At 33.1% G+C, this 24864-nt stretch overlaps 2 protein-coding genes across 3 annotated transcripts; both read right to left on the bottom strand.

The window, feature by feature from the left end:
• Nucleotides 1-837: 837 nt before the first annotated feature.
• On the bottom strand, nt 838-7217 carry LOC123523626 (cysteine-rich secretory protein LCCL domain-containing 2-like). The gene is made up of 5 exons (XM_045301285.2): nt 6998-7217; nt 3755-3976; nt 3195-3313; nt 1760-1851; nt 838-1068 (listed from the first exon to the last, which is right to left on the bottom strand). The coding sequence occupies exons 1-5, from the start codon at nt 7142-7144 to the stop codon at nt 965-967; spliced, it is 684 nt and encodes a 227-aa protein (XP_045157220.1). The 5' UTR covers nt 7145-7217; the 3' UTR covers nt 838-964.
• Nucleotides 7218-15923: 8706 nt separating this feature from the next.
• Nucleotides 15924-21165, bottom strand: LOC123525340 (cysteine-rich secretory protein LCCL domain-containing 2-like). 2 transcript variants are annotated; one of them, XM_045304307.2, is made up of 5 exons: nt 21043-21165; nt 20656-20805; nt 18963-19184; nt 17309-17427; nt 15924-16235 (listed from the first exon to the last, which is right to left on the bottom strand). In XM_045304307.2, the coding sequence occupies exons 2-5, from the start codon at nt 20803-20805 to the stop codon at nt 15974-15976; spliced, it is 753 nt and encodes a 250-aa protein (XP_045160242.2). In that variant the 5' UTR covers nt 21043-21165; the 3' UTR covers nt 15924-15973. The 2 variants fall into 2 exon arrangements, with proteins under 2 accessions (XP_045160242.2, XP_053393919.1); XM_053537944.1 differs by lacking the exons at nt 20656-20805; nt 21043-21165 and adding an exon at nt 20215-20343.
• Nucleotides 21166-24864: the final 3699 nt, after the last annotated feature.

Here is a 24864-nt window from a genome sequence, read left to right as displayed (position 1 = left end):
TTAATTTTTCATTTAGTATTGACCTTTTGATTTTAAAAATCGTAACAGAATATGATATTCAGTATATATTTTGTGTGGAAAGAAAAAAGCGTTTATCGCTCTGAAAATTCTTTTCAAAATTGGACACCAAAATTTCAAAAAGAACAATAAATTATAGCTAAAACTATTTTTTCTCACGGTAAAGATCAAAATTGAATCGAAACAGCTACATGGTTTTCACTGGATTTAGTGATATTTTAAAAAAAAACAAGAACTGTATTTTTTATCAGAAGGTGAATTACAATTAAACGCGGTTGGGTCTTTGTGGCTGGTCTATTTGGATGTTGAAAAGATCGATATCCTGACATACATTTTGATTTTTTTGTACCCAGGGAAAGCAAACCACTTATTTCTGTAGCAAGCTACAGTAAAAATGTAAATGTAAGAATTCAATGCTATTCTCTATGCGTTTATACAGATATAAACCACACTGGGACTTAGTGCAAATCATCCGAGAATTACTAGCGCGTTTCATGGATTTGCAAGAAGTGACAATGTGGTTTATACCCATATAAACACATAAAAGATAGCATTTTTGAAATTCTTAAGCATACACAGAAATGTTGTTTAGATATAAGCAACATGCCGTGCATAGACAGAATAGTTCAAGTGACTGTAAACGGCATGTAATGTAGGAATGCTTCGTGTAAATTAATTCACCAAAATGACGGTAAATAAAACAAATCGTATATAACATAGTTTGTAACTTATTTTAACAAATAAAGTCGACAACACTTAAACAGACTTGAAAGCTATATGATATGTTCAAGAACAAATCCGAATATGAGATAATGACAGTTACTGTGTGTAAATGTGTGCAATTTAGTAATAGATTAGGGTACAAGCTGTCCATGTTGTCATGACGAACGAAAATTCCGCTTTGTTCAGAATTCTATAGCAATTAACAGGACAATGATCCACTATCCTAAATTCCTTGAGATTTCTCTGACACAATTCCCATAAACTCTTTTTTGCTTGACATTTTCACTGAACGTCTTCGCCGGCGGCCAAAAAATCTTTGAATGCGACCTGGAACAGATGTACAGAAACTAATATATATTCATTTACATGCCTTTCGACAATACATGAGCATTCCCTAGCCTACATTTAAGAAATAATGAAATATACAGATCGTTTAGAAACGTAAGATCATTAATTAAGCCAAAAACTATGGCCAACAGAGATGAGCATTCACTGCTCCCAGTCGATGGGACACTCTCCCAATGAAGCTGAGGATACAAGTATTACTCTTAAAAGACTGTATAAAATGACCCATAAAACTGTAACTACACAAAACTGTAAACTAGACTTTTAAGCACAATCCATTTACTGTTCTATTTTGATTTGTCTTATTTAGTTTTATGTCTGTATTTGTATATTTAAGTTAATTTATACAGCAGTTTCCAGCAGTTTTTTGTAAAACACAGTTAAACGTTATTATACATAAAAATATAAATATCAGTTTCTTAAAGCATATAATACCAGTAGATTTGGCCATATGAAGACACCACATTTTAATCTAGCTTTGCTTTTTCCTGCTAAAGTGCTTCTATGACAGGTAAATCGACTACCAGCACACTGAGGAGCTAATATTGAAGTTTCAGTTGAAGTTAAACGTTATCAGCTTAATCATTCGAAGATACTGAACAAGGTCAGTTTTGAAAGAACTGTTAAAAGTCAGTCAAGAAATGATATAACACCACAATAGTAATATGTATACCTGCACAGAGACCGCCAACACAAGCTTCGCCTCGACCACACCTTGAGCACCGTCGTCCAGGTATAAATGGGTATTGACCAATATAATTACCACTGAAAAATATTACTTTGAAATACGTAATTGTTTGATCATTAGATGTTGTAAATGATTCATCCAAGATAATTATTCTTGATTTTTATTGAACAGGAAAAGCTTCAAATATACCATTTTCACTTTAAAGTATGACATTTGACATAAAATCAAGTTTAGGCCTCTTCTGTACAACATACGCAGATACACAAAATGTATGAAATGTTTAATAGTAAAATCTATGGTCTTTTCTATTTGTTTTCTTTCGAATGAAAAGTTTAGGTGTGTTTACTAGTAAGCTTAAGGCTATAAATTTTCTATATAAACGATCCTAAATGAAGGCTAATAAACAAAACACTTTATATTCAACACAAATATGTAGGAAACTGCACCTGATACATAAACAGTTTTGAGCATTCAGAATGTCACTCAGTCTAAACACAGAATTGAGTTTTGATAAACAGACAAGAAGTTTTTGTATGTCCAGTTTGACTCTGTGACAAGAACAAAAATTCGTTAGGAATAGTTTGGTTCTATGAATGCAGTCACATGAACACGAATACTTCATAGACAAAAGTCGGACAAATAGACGGAGACAAAATAGACGAGGACAAAACATACAGCATTGAGGACAAATCAAATATACAACGAGGACAAAACATATAGCACCGAGGACAAATCAAAAATACAACAAGGACAAAGCATATAGCATCGAGGACAAATCAAATACTAGTATACAAAGGGGACAAAATTGATAAACAGCGAGGACAAAATTAATAGAAAACAATGACAAAACAAATATACAACGAGGACAAAATTAATAGACAACAATGACAAAACAAATATACAACGAGGGCAAAATAAATGGACAACGAGGACATAACAAATAAACAACGAGGACAAAACAAAAAAAAAAACAACAAGTGGACAACGAGGACAAACTTAATGGACAACGAGGACAAAACATACAGACCACGAAGACAAAACAGATGCACAACGAGGACAAAATAAATAAACAATGAGGACAAAGCAAATAAACAATGGGGACAAAACAACTAGACAGTGAGGACAGAACGGACAACAAGGACAAAATATATAGACAACGACGACAAAACAGATAGACAATGATGAGGAGGACAAAACATATAGCATCGAGTCCAAACAGACATTTGGACACAGCCTTGGAATGGTCAGTGGCATAGACAAGATTGATCAATTTATTTCGGTTATTTGTGCAAAATATTTTACACTTAATTTCTTCCATGACATAACTTGCACAGTTTTATAAAAAAATGGTTCTTGTTCTTTACAATCTGGGAACGTGTAAGGACTAAGAAGTTATTGACAAAAAACAGATATCTCTTACGCTGGTGCATAGAAACAAGCAAAATACATCGCATTTCTTTGAATCTGTCCTCGACCTACCCTCATTACCGGACAGAAACTTAATGAACATCCAACTCTTGACGTTCGAGCCCATATCAACTGAAAAATAAGGAAATCACAATAAGATTACATAGGTAGCATGATACTTATTCGTACGTAAAAGTATGAGATAGAATTTAAAAAGTTGAATGCAGACAAATTCGTCTTTAAGATTAGTATTTACCGAATAATTTTATAATAAGAGTATATTGTTAAGATCTAATTCAATTCAATTTTCTCCGCATAAAGGAAAGGGTAATTTTATTTTATTTTCTTTATTTCGACATCTTCAAGAAAATGCTGTATTATCTATTTATTCAAGACAGTTCCGACATATTGAATATGTTACGCTGATCAAAGTCAAGTTGTTGTAAATGGTTGGTAACAGTTAGATCAGTTTCTTCCTTTGTGCTATAATTGACCTATTGGTATATCCCTGATAGTAGGTTTCACGTTCATAACTGATGTTACTTTTTAAAAGATTACAACTCTAGTAGATACCTGGGTATAGTGACAGGCAGCCCCACACCCTCTAGACCAACGGTAAAGACGTTTCTCAGCAGCCCACAGTCCGATAGACCGCTGTATCACAGATCGCGGAGGGACAGGACGCCCAGTACTGCTAAAGTAAGATAAATTTTCTCCAAGACCGCCTCTTTGATGTTCAAAGTAACACGTTTCACTCCACCTGGCAGCTCGAAGCTCTAAGTAACGGTCCCATCTCTACATACGAGCATTGGAAATATAAAGAGAATTATGCTTTAATTTGTTCATAGCAATTTGAAATAGTTTAACAATATAGGGCTAATTTTCAATTCTGCTTATTACTTACTTTAATTGGGCATACTTTAAGGTTTTATCAATAGGATACGTGGCATATTCTTAACTGTTGCATGTTTGTCAGTGTGAAAAGTTTGAGGTGCCTTGGTGATATCTAAAGATATCGTTATATAAAAATGTTTTATAATTCAACATCAAATCCAGCAAAAATCTTTATTTCTTTTAGGAACGTCTATTAAATTGGACAGTGATGATTGCGTATTAGAACATTCAGTTCTGTACATGTTAAACATTAGCTACAATTGGGTCTGCAGGATGGCAAAGAGCTGCGATATTTACACCTGGGCCAACATCCACCAGTGTTTACAGCGTGCGTTTCTGACATAGACCTTCGGACATTTCCGTCAGTTGTTACTGCGCAACCTATGGAGCAGCGGCCAGTCCGTGACTAATATATATTTTTTCTTTTAGATAAATATAAAGTTAAATTATATTCAGATGATATCTTTTCGCGTAAATGGAAACAAATTGACTGTGAAAATGTTTTAGTCGGTAAAAAGCTAACTGGTCAATTGATATCTAAAGAAATGGCAAATGTAATGTCTATTTACAGGTAAAACGCAGGGAAGTAAAACAATGTAGCCTTGGGTACGAATAAATGAGCCGCGCCATGAGAAAACCAACATAGTGGGTTTGCGACCAGCATGGATCCAGACCAGCCTGCGCATCCGCGCAGTCTGGTCAGGATCCATGCTGTTCGCTTTTAAAGCCTATTGGAATTGGAGAAACTGTTAGCGAACAGCATGGATCCTGACCAGACTGCGCGGATGCGCAGGCTGGTCTGGATCCATGCTGGTCGCAAACCCACTATGTTGGTTTTCTCATGGCATGGCTCAAATACAAGTACAGATGAATTCTTACTCATGTTTAAGTAGGCTTGTGTGTTCCATAAGAAACATGTGTAAAGAACGACTTTTTAATCAAACACCAAAAAGAATGAAACAATGCTGGCTGATAGCAGAGTTATGGACCATGGCAAAAATAAATGAAAAATCGAGAAATATCTAAATATCGCAGATACATGGTTACCCATGAGTTTAATGGTTACTTTCTGATGTACATGACATAAGCTACTTACACAGTAAAAGAAAGAGACAAAAGTTGTCAGTTGAAAAAGATATGATAAAAATAACCATGCAGTTATCCTGTCCATAACAAGAAAACTGGCATGGTGACATAGTATACCCTAAAACAATGCCCTTATAATCGCTGAAAATGATATAGAATACACTGAAGTAAATTCATTTAAAATAAAAAACTCCTTCCATAGAAAATAAATTATAGACCTTATGTCCTTAAGAGTGGAAAATATTCGATTCGCAAGAACTTTCGTATTTATCGAACATAAAACTAATTAATTTTCACTGAGATATCTGAAGTTGTCTAGGGCATTAATGCCAGATGTATGTTATTTATTAACTCGAAATTTCGAGTTACGTATCTCGAAATTTTGAGTAACTAAGTCGAAATTTCGAGTTACGTATCTCGAACTTTTGAGTAACTAAGTCAAAATTTCGAGTTACTATGTCGAATTTTCGAGTTATTAAGTCGAAATTTCGAGTTACTTACTACAATAGTTTACGTTGATGTATAGGTCCTGGCCAAGATTAGGTACCTGGTGTTCCCATAGGGTAGCCCTACAGATTAAGATGACCGGGCAGCGTTTGCTCATAAAAATATCACTATTTAAACCATGTTTAAATCTGGAAGGTTTTCGACCTAATTTGAGTCAATATGGCAAGGAAATATAGACATACCCGACATGAACGTGTAGTAATTAGTCTGACCAGATCTTGATTTTGAGGAGAAGTCATAGAAGGTGACTGGGAAGTATTCAAATTTAGAATATTTCAGTATTTGACCATGTCTTAAAGGTTTTAGACCTGTTTCGAGCCCCTACCACCTGAACATACTATACATGTAAATGAAGGTATATTTCCTGGATACAGTTTGAAATTTGGTTTGACTCTAGAGGCTATGGGGTAGGTCATACATTGATGTATAGTAGTATATATTCAAGTCGCTACATGTTCGATACAATATATGGATGTGCAGATTGATGATTCCACATGAAAAATCGAGAGTTTTCCATTACATTTTTGGCCTTTGACAGACAGACAAACGTTCAAATTTTGCGGATAAAAGGGCAAGATATGAAGTCGAAATTTAGTGTTATTAACTCGAAATTTCGACATAGTAACTCGAAATTTGGAGTTAATAAATAAAACGCACATGGCACTAATGCTCTTCTACGGATGATCATTAGTGCCAGGTGTATGTTATTTATTAACTCGAAATTTCGAGTTAATTTCTATTAATTTTGAGTTACGTATCACGAAATTTCGAATTACTAAGTTAAATTTTGAGTTACTTAACTCGAAATTTCGACGTATTAACTCGTAGACTTTAACTCGAAATTTCGAGTTAATAAATAACATACACCTGGCACTAATGGTCTTCCATAGTCTTGTGTATATTCACCCAATGTTCCTTTACAATCAATAATTTAAATAGAACAGTTACGGAGCAAACAGAAAATTTGGCATTTCTAATTTCGGACTTAACACTTTCATGAGTACGGGTCCCGCATATTGGTACATTGAAAGAATTCGTCAAATGTTGGGGTTTGTTTAATCCGAAAGTTTAATCCAGAAATATTCGCGTTCCTTTGCCATTTTGTGAAAAATGTTAAATGCGTGATAGTGAATCACATTATATTGACAATATGAGTCATCGTCTTATTCTTACATAACCCGGTGGATGTCAAACACCGAATCATTTCTATTTCTTAACAAAGTGGATTATAGTGTAGATGCACATTATGTGTGAAGCTTCAGGAAGTTCAAAGAGGGTTCATGCCTTACTTCATAGTTTTATAAAATAAACAAGAAAGCACTAACTTACAAGAAGTCTCATGTTTGAGGCAGGTTCATTTCGTCTGTAAAAGTTGTGCGCCTGTAGAATTGCCCTTTGAAATGGACGGATGTTGAGCAATACGCATGCGCAATATGGCACCAATGACACAATCAAATATGTCTGTAAAGTCTTCATACTTTAATCTGTTAAAAATCATGTATGTGCTTTTGAATACACAAAAGAGAATGCATAATGTATATAAAATATATTCGTTATTGATATAACTCCATAATATTCCGTTATAGTATGCACGCTATAGCCAGTTATCTTCGGTGAGAAATGGATGGCATTAAAAATCGATTCTGCAGACAATGTTAAAAAATCGTAAAGCATCTTTTTTTTAAAAAATCTATTAAAGAGATTATGCATAGCAGTTTATGTTTAGATGTATATTTAAGCAATACGAAGATGTTACACGCTAGTGGGATGATTTCAAACCCGAGCACGATCGGAGTGTTAAAATATATCAAAACATAGTCCTGCTTCATTTTTGTTTCGATTCTAAAATGTCTTTTTTGTAAGTCAGTAGAAGAAATAGTGAAACACAATTTCATGGCGCATGTGTGGCTCAAAATAAAGTTAGTCCACATGACGTCAATGCGTAGCCATGATGGTCAGAGACCATCAATTCAGAAATGAGCGGGGTACTTACTGGGAATAAGGTAAGCGTATACCTGGGAATAAGGTAATGTTTGTCCGTTCTGATTGGCCAGTCATTTAAACAACCCAGAGAAGTGATTTTTTTTTCAAAATTGAAAGTTTTTACTGCATTTACAGTATTTTATTATACATTTTGGAAAATGTTGCTACATTTTATGTGTATTGAAAAAAAAATCAAACGAATTTCTTCCACAATGCCAACTATGTAAACGAAAATTATTTAGATAAAGTATCACTATGCATATGTTTTTCGTCCAATAATTTGGTAGAACTAGGATAGTTCGTAAGATATACATGTTTCAATTTAAAGAAGGCCGTACACGCCATAATGTTATAATGGGAGTCTATTGGAAACCAATTGGTGTTCCCGCTAAATCATGACTTTTGTCGGAAGCCATTTCAGATAATGTTAGTGGTCATAAATCTGTTTCAAATGATGTTAAAAGCCGTTTTCACACTAATAAGCGTGACCTTTGAATATTTTTTTAAGATTTTGGCATCTGTTTTGGACAGATGTGTCCATTTTTTTAACCATAAAGGCTATTTTTTATCTCTGTTATGACAGAGAATAATCAAAATTGACATGATTTATTTCTATTTCTTGCGGAAATGAAAATCATTTTATGAACCAATGGTAACAGATGAAAAATAGGGTTACAATGACTGCGTGACTAGCTTTCGAAAGTTAAAGTATGAAATTAAAACATCTGACACGTTAAATAATTCCAAAAATATCTTAGAATTTGCTTTAAATGTGTGGATTTCTTTAATCGTGGGCAAATAACACATAGACCTTCAAATCTTATTTCACCATATTACAGGACATATGTTTATTTAGGATTGTGAGAAGTTTCTTTAAAATTCACATCGTAGAAAGAATTCAACGATATCAAGATTGTGATTTTCCCATGGACTCCTATTATGAAAACTTGTGTGAGGTAAATTTTTTTTCAAATCATTCTAGTAAAACAATTGAGCACACGGCCCTATCTTTATTTTTATTGGCTGATTTTTTAAAAATCAGGGTTCAGTAGAATTCTACATTGTAGAAAAAAAAATGATCCGAAAATTTGTACTTGTCTTAAAATATAGTTTCTATTACTTTCTTAATTTTTCAGTAAATTGTGAAAAAAAGAAAACTAATTGATTCCAAACTTTCTACACGTACATTCTAGGTTCACTCAAAAGCATTCCAAATTATGAGATTCTAGAGCTGTTAAGTATAAACGTATAGTACATACCTTATAAACAAATAAATATATAAAAAAATAAATCAAATCTCTATCTGTCCGAAGTAGCTTCTAACAAAACAATAATAGTCATGTTTTCCACCTGTAAATAGTTGTCTATTTATATATCTAGGTGTTTAGGCAAAGAGGTTCTCCATGTTAAGGCTAACCTGACAGCCATATCGTCTGTTTACATGCGGTATAACAACATTTCTGCGGTCTGGTCAAAGATGTCAAATTATAAATTCATTTGAAAGGTGAATATATGATGAACCGTTTGGAATAGACCTGTTTTCATAGTGTACATAATATGTCATACAACTGATATTTTAAATTTTTCAGTTTGAAGCAAGACAACTGTACGTATCAGAAGTGTAATATTGTGTATAATTAGTTTTGTTAAATCGCTGTTAAATGCAACATTATAAGATACGAAAAAAAAAAATATACGAACACGCATTTTAAACTGTAAATGTACAAAATAACATGACTCATTCAGTTCAGAAAAGGGGAAACAAACGTAATAAGTCCTATCTAGCCACAGAGAAATCGGTTTTGTTTCTTTGATCAAAACAGAAGCTGTTATTTTCATGAGAATTTGTTTCGCCCGTTTTATATTTATTCGACTCGGCTTTCATTGGATTAAAAATAAAGAAAATATGAGAAATATCATATAAACAAATAGGTAAAGCTAAGAACCAAACAGTTTTTGTATGACTACGGACAACAAGGGAGAAAGAGACAGACATACATAAAGTATATACATTTTTATTATTTGATACAGATCCATGATTTATTTTCATAAACCATACGAAAAATGTAACTACACACATGTAGTTAAGAATTCAATTTAAAATTCGGCAACATTTTATAAAAATATTTTTGCTACTTTTATGAGAAAAAGTTCACCGTTTTAATATTAATAATAATAATAACTAGAGCTATCACTAAAGGTGATGAATGTACCCCACGCATGCACTGACACAGTACATTGCAATTTGACGCACACAAGATTGCATAATTATGTGGACTGTATGTGTATAGACTGTATGTATACAGTATAGTAACAAAAACAAAGTCCCATAACTATGCAGAATATTTATCTAAAAGAACGTAACATGCACCATGCACAACTAGGATTGGTACTGATCACTTGTGTGAAGTTTCATTTAATTGTGTGCAAGGGTTCGGAAGATTAGGTGCGCACAAGATTTCATATGCAGACTGTATGTACATAGTATGTTAACAAGAAACAAAGTCCCATAACTCTGCAATTTTTGTTGTTGAAAGAACCTAACATGCCCCATGCACAACTACTATTGTTACTGATCATTTGTGTGAAGTTTCATTAAATTGTGTCAAGGGGATGAGGAGAGATGGTGCGCACAAGATTGCGTCTATGTATATAGTATAGTAACAAAAAAAAAACAAAGTCCCGTAACTCTGCCAATTTTTTTCTGAAAGAACCTAACATGCCCCATGCACAACTACTGTTGTTACTGATCACTTGTGTGAAGTTTCATTAAATTGTGTGCAAGGGTTCGGAAGATTAGGCGCGCACAAGATTGCATATGCAGACTGTATGTACATAGTATGTTAACAAGAAACAAAGTCCCATAACTCTGCAATTTATGTTGTTGAAAGAACCTTATATGTCCCATGCACAACTACTATTGTTACTGATCATTTGTGTGAAGTTTCATTAATTTGTGTCAAGGGGATGAGGAAAGATTGTGCGCACAAATTGTGTCTCTTTATATAGAATAGTAACAAAAAACAAAGTCCCGTAACTCTGCCAATTTTTTTTCTAAAAGAACCTAACATGCCTCATGCACAACTACTGTTGTTACTGATCACTTGTGTGAAGTTTCATTAAATTGTGTCTAGGGGATGAGGAGAGATGGTGCGCACAAGATTGTGTCTATGTATATAGTATAGTAACAAAAAACAAAGTCCCGTAACTCTGCAATTTTTTTTTCTGAAAGAACCTAACATGCCCCATGCACAACTACTGTTGTTACTGATCACTTGTGTGAAGTTTCATTAAATTGTGTCAAGGGGATGAGGAGAGATGGTGCGCACAAGATTGTGTCTTCAGACAGACAACCTGAAACCAGTATCTTTGATCAAAACAGAAGCTGTTATTTTCATGAGAATTTGTTTCGCCCGTTTTATATTTATTCGACTCGGCTTTCATTGGATTAAAAATAAAGAAAATATGAGAAATATCATATAAACAAATAGGTAAAGCTAAGAACCAAACAGTTTTTGTATGACCACGGGGCAACAAGGGAGAAAGAGACAGACATACATAAAATATATACACTTTTATTATTTGATACAGATCCATGATTTATTTTCATAAACCATACGAAAAATGTAACTACACACATGTAGTTAAGAATTCAATTTAAAATTCGGCAACATTTTATAAAAATATTTTTGCTACTTTTATGAGAAAAAGTTCACCGTTTTAATATTAATAATAATAATAACTAGAGCTATCACTAAAGGTGATGAATGTACCCCACGCATGCACTGACACAGTACATTGCAATTTGACGCACACAAGATTGCATAATTATGTGGACTGTATGTATATAGACCGTATGTATACAGTATAGTAACAAAAACAAAGTCCCATAACTATGCAGAATATTTATCTAAAAGAACGTAACATGCACCATGCACAACTAGGATTGGTACTGATCACTTGTGTGAAGTTTCATTAAATTGTGTGCAAGGGTTCGGAAAATTTGGTGCGCACAAGATTTCATATGCAGACTGTATGTACATAGTATGTTAACAAGAAACAAAGTCCCATAACTCTGCAATTTTTGTTGTTGAAAGAACCTAACATGCCTCATGCACAACTACTATTGTTACTGATCATTTGTTTGAAGTTTCATTAATTTGTGTTAAGGGGATGAGGAAAGATTGTGCGCACAAATTGTGTCTACTTATATAGAATAGTAACAAAAAACAAAGTCCCGTAACTCTGCCAATTTTTTTTCTGAAAGAACCTAACATGCCTAAGGCACAACTACTGTTGTTACTGATCACTTGTGTGAAGTTTCATTAAATTGTGTCTAGGGGATGAGGAGAGATGGTGCGCACAAGATTGTGTCTATGTATATAGTATAGTAACAAAAAACAAAGTCCCGTAACTCTGCAATTTTTTTTTCTGAAAGAACCTAACATGCTCCATGCACAACTACTGTTGTTACTGATCACTTGTGTGAAGTTTCATTAAATTGTGTCTAGGGGATGAGGAGAGATGGTGCGCACAAGATTGTGTCTATGTATATAGTATAGTAACAAAAAACAAAGTCCCGTAACTCTGCAATTTTTTTTTCTGAAAGAACCTAACATGCTCCATGCACAACTACTGTTGTTACTGATCACTTGTGTGAAGTTTCATTAAATTGTGTCAAGGGGATGAGGAGAGATGGTGCGCACAAGATTGTGTCTACAGACAGACAACCTGAAACCAGTATAACCCCCCCCCCCCCCCCCCCCCCCCAACAACTTTGTTGTCGGGGTACAATAAACAATTTCAGACTCACAAACTTTTAAATTACAGTTTTGACGTCTTTTGTGGACTTATTTTTTAAAACTTTTCTGGACATGATTATATTATCCCTATAGTTTTCTTTTCGAAATTCAAACTATTCCGACTAACTCTCAATGATATCCCAAATTATGTAAATGTTTTATTTACATTTAGTCCTTGATAGATATACTGTACAGAAGAACTGTCCATACTACCCTGTTATATAATTGGTTAATCAAATGAAATCGGCAAAAAAATATCATGCAACATCAATAGATCAGACAAAATCTATTTGTGTTTAAGTTAATAATATAAAGATGAGTAGTTCCATGTTTGACCTAAATCTTCCATAGTTACATACGTTACAACAGCGGGAAAAACTGTGTCAGTATGTTAATAGGTCAATATTTAAACAAAATATAGATTTTAGATGTTTAACACGTGTCTGCCATCTTAAAACATATTTTACAGATCACAAATTTATTAATTTTATGGACTTTACATGAAATTGTAATTAATTATGTACAACTATACAATAATTATATAATTCAATAATAGGAAACTGGCACAGAAGTCAAAATCCATATTGATGTAAAATACAAACAATACATTAATGTCAGACTTGTGTATCTGTTGTTTGTTAAAGTGATCTATAACGCATTTTGTGACATTAAGCACTTGTTCATTGACAGTTCATTCATCTTTGGAGGAAAGTGTATGTAAACAAGTTGACTGTCGTATGCATAGGTACGTAGAACCCTAGTTCGACGCACCTTTCATGTACATTCCAATTAAATATACCAGACACATTTTGACAATGTTCATCATTTTCGCTTCATACTGAAGAATTGGGCAAAAATCGATTCTATTATCTTTCCTTGTTTATTGAGATCAACGCTATACCTTGTTGTCTCCCTTCGACCGTCTAGCTAAATATCGATCACTATCGGATATTTTTTAGATCGTTATGGTTCGGCTATCTCCGCTTATCGTATCACGGGAGGTGCCGATCATAAAAAAAACAAGGATTATAGATTAGAGATCTGCTGTAAAAACGTAGTGGGAAAGGTGATTTATTTTACACCAATTTTAAGTACCGGTAAAACAACAACAGCAAATATAGTCATCAACTTGGTTTAATTCTGTTTTTCAATAATGTAAATTAAGGAGCGGAAAAAAGAAGACACTACGTTATTTATTCTTTTATTTTGCACAAAGAGCTATAAAAAAAGTGTTTTATACTTCTTTGGCATAGTATATGAAAATATGATCAACACTATATTGTCTTCTTTATATTTTACATTAAAGAAACTGAGACATAAAAACAAATATAAATACACAAAATCATGTATATTTGGCGAGCATAACATACATGTACATGAAACTACTATTATCTTAAAAAATAGAAAGCAAGAAAAAAAAATATTTTTTAAAAGTGCTTACAAACTTGACAATTTCATTTTCAGTTATTATAGATAGATGTGAAATGCGTTTTTTATTATTGTTATTAATCATATTTAACTTGATGTCAAAATTAAGTTTGCTATGTAATGAACATTTGAAAAACATATTGTCACACACTGATGAAAAATGAACAGAAAAACAAACTAGCAAACATACTTGACAATGTAAAAGGTATCTTTTTATGACACCAGAGCCTGTTAATTGGAAGTGTGACCTATTTGCCCCCGAGCCAGTCATCGTGTAATAAAGTATGTGCGAATTATGACTTCTCAAGGTTTCTCAAAAGGGACTGACTGACTGATTTAATAAATGTCAGATTTTTAAAATAAAAAGTGGAAAACCTAAGAATAAAACAAGCACACCATAGAAAAAAGTCTTTTAGAAACAATTTATGATAAAGTGACACTAATGTAGTGTAAAGGTTATTCATAATAACTATCACGAATATGTTTACTATATTAACCGGGGATTACAGATTTTTCGTATCTTTTAGCGCGTGCTATACCTTCTTGAGATTAGCTGTGCGTACATTCAGTTCAATTCAATTTCGATTTATTGCATAAATACAATGCCTACAGCAAGTGAAAGCATTATATAATATGGAGCAGAGAAAGTACATAATAATTTTCAGGAGAGACAATAAACCAAAGAGCTATAAAAAATTAAAAATGTATTTTATACTTCTTTGAATAAACTAATAAATCAATAAACGACAATTTTTCACAATGTTGTCACGAAACTTCTATAGTATAATATATTCACTCTTAGGCGAACTTTTAACACGTGTTCTATATATCTATACTTTAATATCGAACAATTAACCTGTATTCAGGAAAAAATACTGTTAATCAAATACAAGTAAATACTCAATCACTGTCCCATTATCTTATGAAAAAAAAATTATTGTGTTCTCGTTCATTAAACATGTTACAATTTTCAAAATGTTCTTACGCAGTCACCGAGAAGATTATTACCTGTGTAATAAAAAGACCTGATCGTCCCTAATCCCCTAATAAAAAGGTGTTGATAAGCAATAAACTTGCAAAAAGCTATTAATTGGTAATAAACAACTATCGAAAAGCGCTTTAATATGGCTGTTTCAGAGGCTCTGAAAACAATTTACTCAAATGTTGCATTATATAAATTCTTTATAACATATTTATGGTTAAAACTTAAACTAAGGGGTATAAGTATAATTAAACGAATCTTTAAAATACGAGACAGTGGTTTAGAAAGAAATATATATAGTTGCAACGTGCATCATGTCTTATATTTTTTTTTTATTTATTAACATATGATACGTCAGCATCTTTCTCTGTAACATTTATTTTGCGGAAAGCTTGTAATTCCCCAAAACTATGGTTCGCCTTAATATAACTGAAATTATTCCCGCACTGTAATGTAACAATCATATTTTCTGTATCATCGGCAGTTAAACTTCGGGCGAGTTCGTGCTTTTCCGCGCGCGTCCGGAAATACCACGGACACGGCAAATAAAGAAATAATACAAAAATCACCAACTTTTAAACGTCTAGGGAAGCAAGAAGACATTAAAATAATTTCAAAATAAAAACATATATAAAAAGTTTATTGTCTGTAGAATACTTCAATAGGATAATAAATATTCTCAAAATATGAATAAAGTGGCTACAGGGAAAAGAATAAGATACGTATCACAGGTTTTTGCTTATTTTATTCAGTAACTATATGCCGTAAACAGAGACTGATAGTGATGTTTTTTAATCGCCAAGGGAAGCATTAATTCTTCATTTTAGATAAATAATTTTTATATTTTTGTAAAGAGAAAAGAATGACGAACACTTCAATAGGATAATAAATATTGTGTGTTCATTCTAATTAAAACAATATTTGTTCAAACTTTTTTCCTTCTTTGTTTCTATTGGAAAATATCAACCAGATGAAAATCGATATCGCACTACCAGGTGATTTCAAGGGGGATAATTTTACCGATAAGACGACAAATTTTACCTAATTGTTGATCATGACTTTTCATTATCAATGAATCAACATTTCTACAAACAAAAATTGTTTGCCTTACTAGTGTGTCCAATTATAAACTACTCTTCGGACAAAAGTTTTCGGCGAAGATTTTGGACTTAACGTCGCTTTATTTAATTCTTCTGAATACGTTACAACTGAATCTGGCTGCATTTTAACCTTATTCAGCATGTTCACTTGCGGGGATGTAGAAACTCCACCCGTTGTTTTTGAGCATAGGCCGCCATTACAAGTGTCGCCATAATCACATTTCGTACATTGTTCTCCAAGAGTATAAGGATATTTTCCAACAAAGTTGCCTCTGCATAAGAAAAAAAACACTATTTAGTTTGTAGGAAAATAATTAATAGAAGTTTAATTTTATTCACATTTCAACATAGTGATGTCATATTTATATATACATGTAGTTGTGTCATCTGGACTACAAGGAGTGGACATGCTTCAAATGCCACAGCGCTGATTTCCAAACGTGTACACGGTGATTATTTCAAACAATGGACAGAGAAAAGATCTTTTCTCGGTGTTAGAAAAATGCTTTATTTTTTTTTATTTGACAGCACATGGTATTGGTGAAATGGAATTTATATTGCCTTCTATCAGTTGGTTTTGTTTCCCTACACCAAGTTTAATACAGCGATTGCCTTACTTAATACAAAGAAATGGTTAATTCATATATATATATATATGTATATAATGTTCATCCCGTAAGTCTTAAACATCGGGACAGTTTGTACGTCAGACTCCTGAGTTTCACAAACTTTATTTTACATTTTCCTGATTAATAGCATATTTTGCTTGCTACGGTATTTATTAAAATCTACAGGATTATTTAAAACTATATAAAAAGAAACAGTAAAGTAATGACGTATTACACCGGTAGGTGAAAATTCTAATTTGCTTCGATGTATCAAGTTCACTTAAATTTTTATGGCATGATATATGATTTCAACACTAATGAACGTAACATATTTGTGGGGGTGTTACCTGTTAGTTTGTCTATCAAAAATTCAATACCATGTGAAACTTAATAAACCAGGATAAAATTCCCCGTTAGGGTTACCTTGACAATCACGCTATCAATGAGATGATAATGAGCCGCGCCATGAGAAAACCAACATAGTGCGTTTGCGACCAGCATGGATCCAGACCAGCTTGCACATCCGCGCAGTCTGGTCAGGATCCATGCTGTTCACTAACAGTTTCTCTAATTGCAACAGGCTTTGAAAGCGAACAGCATGGATCCTGACCAGACTGCGCGGATGCGCAGGCTGGTCTGGATCCATGCTGGTCGCAAATGCACTATGTTGGTTTTCTCATGGCGCGGCTCATATTTTTCAACAGCATTCAAGCGATTACTTATTTATTCATACTTACGGTGGATCGTAAAAGCAGACGAAGAAATCTGAATTATTGAATGACCGCCCAGAATCTGTCCTTAAACTAGAACATTTACTGAGGGCACAACCAATCCTCTCCGTACTACCCCATATCATCTGTAATATAATAAAAGTTACACCTATATGAATAAAATCTATAAGAAGACTTGTGAAAATACGAAAAAAGGTCGAAATGAGGATTGCCTTAATATAAGGAAGTGATATTTGCAACAATTTACGTCTGTCTTAAGATGGCGACAGTTCATACTTCAAGCTAAGGTAGTTCTGCACGTCCGGATCAAAATGTTTACTACAGTATAGAATCTGAATTAACTCTGACTTTTCAAAACTTCAGAATATACTTAGGAAATTCAGCAAATAAAGAAGTCAGGGTCGTGTTTTTGTTTTGTTTTGTTAGAATGATTTGAAAACTTGGACTTCTCACAAGTTTTTACAATGAGAGTCTACGGGAAAATTACAATTTTGATGACATTTTCGTCAACAGAATTTTCTTTAATGTAGATTGTAACGAAAACTTCTTTCCGTCGTAAATAAACATATGGTCTTTGATATTGTAAAATAAAATGTATATTTCCGTGTGTACTTTTTGAGATGTTGGCCCACGACCTAAGAGATACGCACATTTCAGGCTGATTTAAGAGACAAGTTAGAATTATTTGACGTGTTAAACTTTACAATATCATATTTTATCTTTGAAAAATGACTTCGTAAAAACAAAACAGATAATAAAACGCGGTTTTCTTGTCCAGTTTTAGTAATTAATGGTGTCGTAAACAAAACAATAACTCCTTTAACGATCTTGCAACGTGTTTATCTGAATATTACCAAAATTAGTTATGAATTTAGTGGCAATCTGCATAGTGCATGACTTTGGCTGCATTTAAACGAAGATTTATTGCACATATGCATGAATAAATTAACATATGTTAAATTATATCTTTGTATCAAATTTTACAAAACAGTCTCACCGTAACAACCTCTCAAAGGCATTAGTGGATTAAGTGAATAACTTTTTAAGACAAGACAAGACAAGACAAATTTATTAAGACTTGCACAGTGTACATCGTCTAAACACATGAAAATTTTAAACATATTTGGTCACAAAATAATGAATGTATAATAATAACAGGTATCATATTAACACAGTTGTGTGCCTAGATTTTAATGAAATGTTAAGATAAACAATTTTACAAACCAATATTCTGGAGGATAACTACTTATAGTTATGTAATAATATTAAGACAATTGTTTCTTAAAACTAATGCTTCTTTAACAAAGTTTGCTAATTTGACAAGTTCTGATTTATCAGTTGTATTTAACAATTGGTGGAATTTTAAGGTGCCGTATAACCTTTTATGAAATTTTATTCACTGAACTGTTCAAAAGCTTGTTCATTATCATATTTAGAAAGTTTATAATGTTTAAACTTATAATTGTTTAAACATTTTATGTATTGACATACATTTTTCTGTAGCTAGAAGGGTTATGATCAGTTAAGAGATTTAAAAAACTTATTTATAATCGTTAGGTAATTGTTAGAAGTCATTACCACAGTTTTCAATACATATTAAACCAGTGTAAACTGCCGATTGGTTTGTTAGCGGTCTTTAAATGCTAGAAATGAGGAATACCTGTGTATAATGGCAAGCCTGTCCACAGTCAGTTGACCAGTGCCAGTCGTTGACCTCCTTCCACCAGTTCTGACAGGACTTAATTATGATTTCTAGAGTTGATAAACCAGGTCCATTCGTCCAGAAATAAGCCAGGTTTTCCCCTAGACCGTCTCGCTGGTGGTCCCAGAAACAATTCTCTGACCACAGCTCAGCGCGACTTTGTAGATAAGGATCCCATTGCTACGGAAACAGATTAAATAACATCGGTGTTACAACAAACACATTAATAAATTGGCAAAGTTTATATATGTTACCAAATTTGTTACGCATAACAAATTGGTGCCAACTTTTGAAAATGGAACAGGTGCATACTAAAACTAATAGATAGATCAAAGCCCTTATGTGATAGGTTGGTGGTATGCTACCATTGACAATAGCGAATATTTGGGTAACTGCAATTTTGACTATGTTTAATTTCACTGCAGATCGATTTCCTTTTAACATGACCAGTAATGTGCTGCAAAATCAAACAAAACAGCTTAGAAACTGACATTTCATAAATTTCACCTTGCTGTTGTTCATCCAGCTCTTCCATTCAACCTAACAGTGAATGTTGATAAACATAATTTCACTCGATAGCATAAAAATTGGAAAGACTAACAATAATTAAAGATTTAAAAAAGATGCAAAAAAACAACCTTTAAATAAGTCAAAAGTATGAATCAGCTTTTAGTTTATATTACCTCTTTCTTGTATACATTGATTCTGCATCCAAGATAGATTGTAAAAAGCTAACAATAGCATAAATGCCTAAGTGCAGACTATTGGATGGGCCTAATAAGTCTAAATTGAAACAGAAAAGAATGTTGATATCAAAAGAAACCATTATCTGTAGCAAATGTTTTCATTAAAAGTAGGTAAAAGCAAACCGTAATGAAATTCAGAAAAAGTACCCTTCTACTCTATCTGGTAAGCCATACTGTTGACCAAATAACATATACTATAAAAGCCCATATACACGATCATGTTTCTAATTCCTTAATTTCTTTATACCTACAGCTTGCTCAATTTTCCAATTCCTTCGCTTTTACAACACACTCATCAATTCCTTCGTGTCCATATTTATAGCGCACTCAACGAAACATTTCCTTTGTAGCTACAGCACACTCAACTTACTAATTCCTTCATATCCGTATTTACAGCTCGCTCAACTTACCAGTTCCTTCGTATATACACAAATTCTTTTAAATCTACGGCACGCTAAACTTACCAGTTTCTTCCTATCTATACCCATTCATATTTATAGCACATTCATAGGACAGTATCTTCGAATCTATACTAATTTCTTCATATCTACAGCACACTCAACTTCCTTCGTACCTACAAGCCTGCTCAACTTACCAATTCCTTCATATCTACAGCACACTCAACTTCCTTCGTACCTACAAGCCTGCTCAACTTACCAATTCCTTCATATCTACAGCACACTCAACTTCCTTCGTACCTACAAGCCTGCTCAACTTACCAATTCCTTCATATCTACAGCACACTCAACTTCCTTCGTACCTACAAGCCTGCTCAACTTACCAATTCCTTCATATCTACAGCACACTCAACTTCCTTCGTACCTACAAGCCTGCTCAACTTACCAATTCCTTCATATCTACAGCACACTCAACTTCCTTCGTACCTACAAGCCTGCTCAACTTACCAATTCCTTCATATCTGCAGCACGCTCATAACTTCTGTAGAAATTATGCACTGTTGCAATAAATTCTTTATATGTCCTGATGTCTTTTAAAAGTCCTTCCGTTGTAGCCAGCAATACGCATGAGAGGCAATAAGTAATGTATACCTTCATCTATAAGTATATGTTTTAATATGCTTGTTAATATATCATAAACACCCAATAAATCTAAACTAGTACGAACACTACTCCTTATTTATATTTATAAATTACTTTTAAAAGTTCTGCATTCCGTGGTAGATGCACAGTTCATCTGGAATATTCAACACAAAGACTTTAAAGCTCTTTAAAACAAACATTTTTTTCTGTACAAAGACAACATCAATATGTAAATAAGAAAATGTGAGTTACCTTGAGATCTGTTTATCTTATCATTTCATCTCTCTGTAAATTAGCTTTTACATTTGATGCATATAGTTGCCTTTTATTATATATACTACTGGGAACAAGAATCTTGATAGGCCAAGACAATTTTATTGGGTTAGTTACAAGTTTACTACGTAATAATTTTGTACAAATAGGTGACATGCAGGTACTCGTTATGTTTTTGGTTGCGGGTTTATCCCGCTACCAAAGTTAAGTGTATTTCTGACAATCATGTAGCATCTTTATTTGATTCCAAATCACATCCAAAGGAATTTGTTCATGTGCTACACAAAGTAGTCCCATTCATGAACAATGTGGATGAATTATCAATGATCAAGCAGTTCTTATTCATCCTCTATCCATTCACACTAGCCACTTAGATTATATAGGATCTGTCAATAATTAGGTATTCCAGCCCATGGTTACATCACTGACTTCCAGCTGTTCATGTAAGGTCAGGCAGAGTTTATCTTAGATATGAGGCACATTAGTATTTGTTTCTTATACATGTATATTTATAGACTGGCATTTAAAATGAAAATAACTCTAGCAAACCCGCAACCACCAGACATCTCAAGGCTTTGTTTGTTTTTAAGCGACATCTCGTAGCTTTTTTCACATAGGTAGCTTAAGGTGCAAACATCAGTGATGTTTTGTGCAATCATATAACTTCATTTGCCGAGTATTACACACAGAAATGATTAAAAGACATAATCGTATTTTTTATGAATTAATTTGTTGACCGCCACACCTGTGCTCCTTTATGAAATATGGAAAATGTTACTGAATCTGTCTGTAATGATGATTTTGCCTATAACCTACCCTTCCGCCCTCGTTCTCAACCAATTACCAGAGTGGAAATTCCATATTCGCCTTTTTTCTTCATTTTACCGTTCATCGAGTGGTTTCAATGCCGTCAAATAAAACTCCTTTACTGCTTGTTGCTGGATATAACAGAGAACCGTTTATGTTCTCACACTTAGCCATGTAAATGTATATTTCACTTCGGCCTAAATGTTTAGATAAAGCCGCTTTGTAGTTTGGAGCTTTACCGTATCTAATTGACAGATTTATTGATATAATTGTTTTATGTGAAATTTTAATGAGAATGTATTCATTAATCATTTTCAGCGACAAAGCATTGACACCAAGATGTTGCTTTTTCTTTGATTACTGAACACACACTTAGGTAACCAACAGCGCTGTGAAAACTTTATCTCTTTATAGATAAACAACATTTGTACTCTCATATTGTTAAATATATATTCAAGTACGATTAATTATCATGAGTATAATAACGTTTATTTCGAAGTTAATTTCAGTTATGTATTGTAATATATGCAATATGCAAATATTAAAGTAAAATTTAAGTGTAAAATAAAAAAGTGGAAAACCACAGGTCGCATAGCACGACATAAACGAAAATGTTGCAGATTTGTATTGAGCTTGTTCATGGACGGTAGTGGAAGTACAAGCTACCGTCCACGCCCTCTAGCCCCGGGTTGAGCAGAACTCAATATTTACACATGTTATAAGTACCGGAATATAATTTAGAGACATTCGCACATGGAACCTTCAATGATGCACAGAGTGCAATTCCATGAAAAGCGGCGTATGGTCCCCATTTATTATTCAATGATAATCGTTTATACAAGAACAAAAATAAAAACACTTCGCGTTTATTAGCAAAGAAGTCTGACGATAGATTAAAATTACCTGTCGTAGAACGTAAAGAGTAAAAAAAATGTGGAATGATTTCAATCTGCGAAGAAACTGACACATCTATCAAGCAAAAAGAGTTACAAGATATTTCGAAACTACCACGTTTAATTCTTACGTTTCCATAACATTACTAGTTTGATCTCTCAATCAAGTGAAAGCGATCCATGACATCGTCTAATATGAATTTAAAGGCTAGAAATATATCGAAATTTACAGAATGTAATAACGGACTAAATACTTTCCATAAAATGACATTTTTTACTCATTACCTAATACGGAAGACCCGACGTTTGGCTTATTTATGTAAATGAAAACATTACGCTCATTTGAGCAGATAGCTGTTTTGTTAGAAAACTTCTACAAAATGAGAAGATTAACGAATGTCAGATAGCCATATTTGGTTAATTTGGTTCCTAGATGAATGACACTATTCATTATTTTATAGAAATAACACTCTCCCAATTATCCTAACATCACAATAACAACAAATAAAAGGAGCTGCAAATGAAAGTTAACGTTATTTTATTCACAACATACAAGCTGTACAGAATTCGAGATTGGCACCGTTTCTAACGACACATTTTACTGCAATATTTTGCTTTTGTGATCTTCATATTTTAGTAGATTTTCGACATAATGGCGTAAGTATTTTGTTTCTTGAGTACATATGTATGCTTTGAATTCGATTTAAATAAAATTATAACCCGTCTAACAGACAATATTTGACGTTTTTTTGTAAATATTGAGACTGTAATATAAATCTGAGACCATTTCTTTTAAAAGTAAAATATGTGTTTACATTTTAATTATATTTCTATACTAATATTATAATCAATTGGTAACACAATAATGATAATAGTAATATTGTTATTTCAGAAAAATGATTTCATTTTCAAGCTGTGTTGTTGTTTTGTCAGCAATACTCCTCTTGGTGAATTCATTCCCTTTCGACGAGATATCCATTCCTTCAGAAGGCCTGTCGAATGAGTTATGTTCAGTGGATCACTGCGACTGGGTCCTGCACAACTGTGATCTCAGCTGCACAATCAGTTACGGAAAACACAAAGTTGGAAGGGCTGGTCAAATGTTTCGTCAGTGCTTACAGGAATGTGCTAATGATTATATCGTCTGTTTGCAATCGTGCTAAGAAATGCATTTACACCTATTTCATAGGCAGCGCATATGTTGGCAAATCAAGTTGAAAAACAAACACAAAAGGACAAAAATATTAATACATAATGTGAAAGAATAATGACAATAATTCCAAAATGTGCGGAATAATGATACTAAAGATAAGTTAGTATGACTATCCAGTACAAAAGTTTTGTTTCTTGATTTTTTCCACAACATAATTTAATTTCTCACTGGTGTTTGTGTTTCGGTTAAATATGTTGTCAAAAGCTTTACAAAAAGTTATATCTTAATGTCTTTCCTTTGTCTAATGTCTAATTTTGTAAAGGCTACTTTCTACTTTATTACCATACATCAATACTACGAGTTTATATTTAGGATCTGATCAAGTTTTTGAACTTCTTTTACAGTTGTTACCCTTGTACTGATTGACATGAGCCATATTTCTTTAAATTGCATGTACATTGCCTCATCAATATAGTATCAGAAGCATAAAGACACCCTTGTCATTACCATTTTAAAACAGTATCTTATAAAAATCCAGCTTATCATGTGTATAAAAGATGCAAGACACTTTTCTGATATGGAAACGTCTTTATACAAAGTTACCTACATAGGATTTTTCATTTCCTTCATAATAGTTTCGATTCAAGGTTTTGATGTTCACACGATTCCCGAATCGGTTTTTAGCATCTAAATTTTATTTCTTGTAATCATATCTGTCAGACATTATATTGATGTTAAAATTGGCATTGGCGCTAGTAAAGATCTATGTGGGACGCAAGAGGAAGTACCAAGTGTCTCAGGTTACAGTTTTAAATTGTTCAGCTGGCTGCTAACTGGAAGATGTGAAATAAAATCAAATTGTACTTTTATGAGAAACTGATCAAATGTTAAATGAGTTTCGTGTGTCCAGTAGAAAACTTTCTCATATGAATAATGGCTTTGTCAAAA

The sequence above is a fragment of the Mercenaria mercenaria genome, chromosome 3 (genome assembly GCF_021730395.1).
Source record: "Mercenaria mercenaria strain notata chromosome 3, MADL_Memer_1, whole genome shotgun sequence".
Classification (NCBI taxonomy): domain Eukaryota; kingdom Metazoa; phylum Mollusca; class Bivalvia; order Venerida; family Veneridae; genus Mercenaria; species Mercenaria mercenaria.
Note: the sequence above shows the minus strand (reverse complement) of the source record. Positions and strands in the feature narration are given on the sequence as shown.

Coding starts and splice junctions, on each gene's coding strand:
- LOC123523626 (XM_045301285.2), bottom strand. CDS start 7,144: ATGAAGACTTTACAGACATATTTGATTGTGTCATTGGTGCCATATTGC. Junction 3,314..3,754: donor CTGCCTGTCACTATACCCAG/GTATCTACTAGA, acceptor CTTATTTTTCAG/TTGATATGGGCTCGAACGTC. Junction 1,069..1,759: donor TGTTGGCGGTCTCTGTGCAG/GTATACATATTA, acceptor CATCTGTTCCAG/GTCGCATTCAAAGATTTTTT.
- LOC123525340 (XM_045304307.2), bottom strand. CDS start 20,805: ATGAAGGTATACATTACTTATTGCCTCTCATGCGTATTGCTGGCTACA. Junction 17,428..18,962: donor AGGCTTGCCATTATACACAG/GTATTCCTCATT, acceptor ATTATATTACAG/ATGATATGGGGTAGTACGGA. Junction 16,236..17,308: donor GTCTGCTTTTACGATCCACC/GTAAGTATGAAT, acceptor TTTCTTATGCAG/AGGCAACTTTGTTGGAAAAT.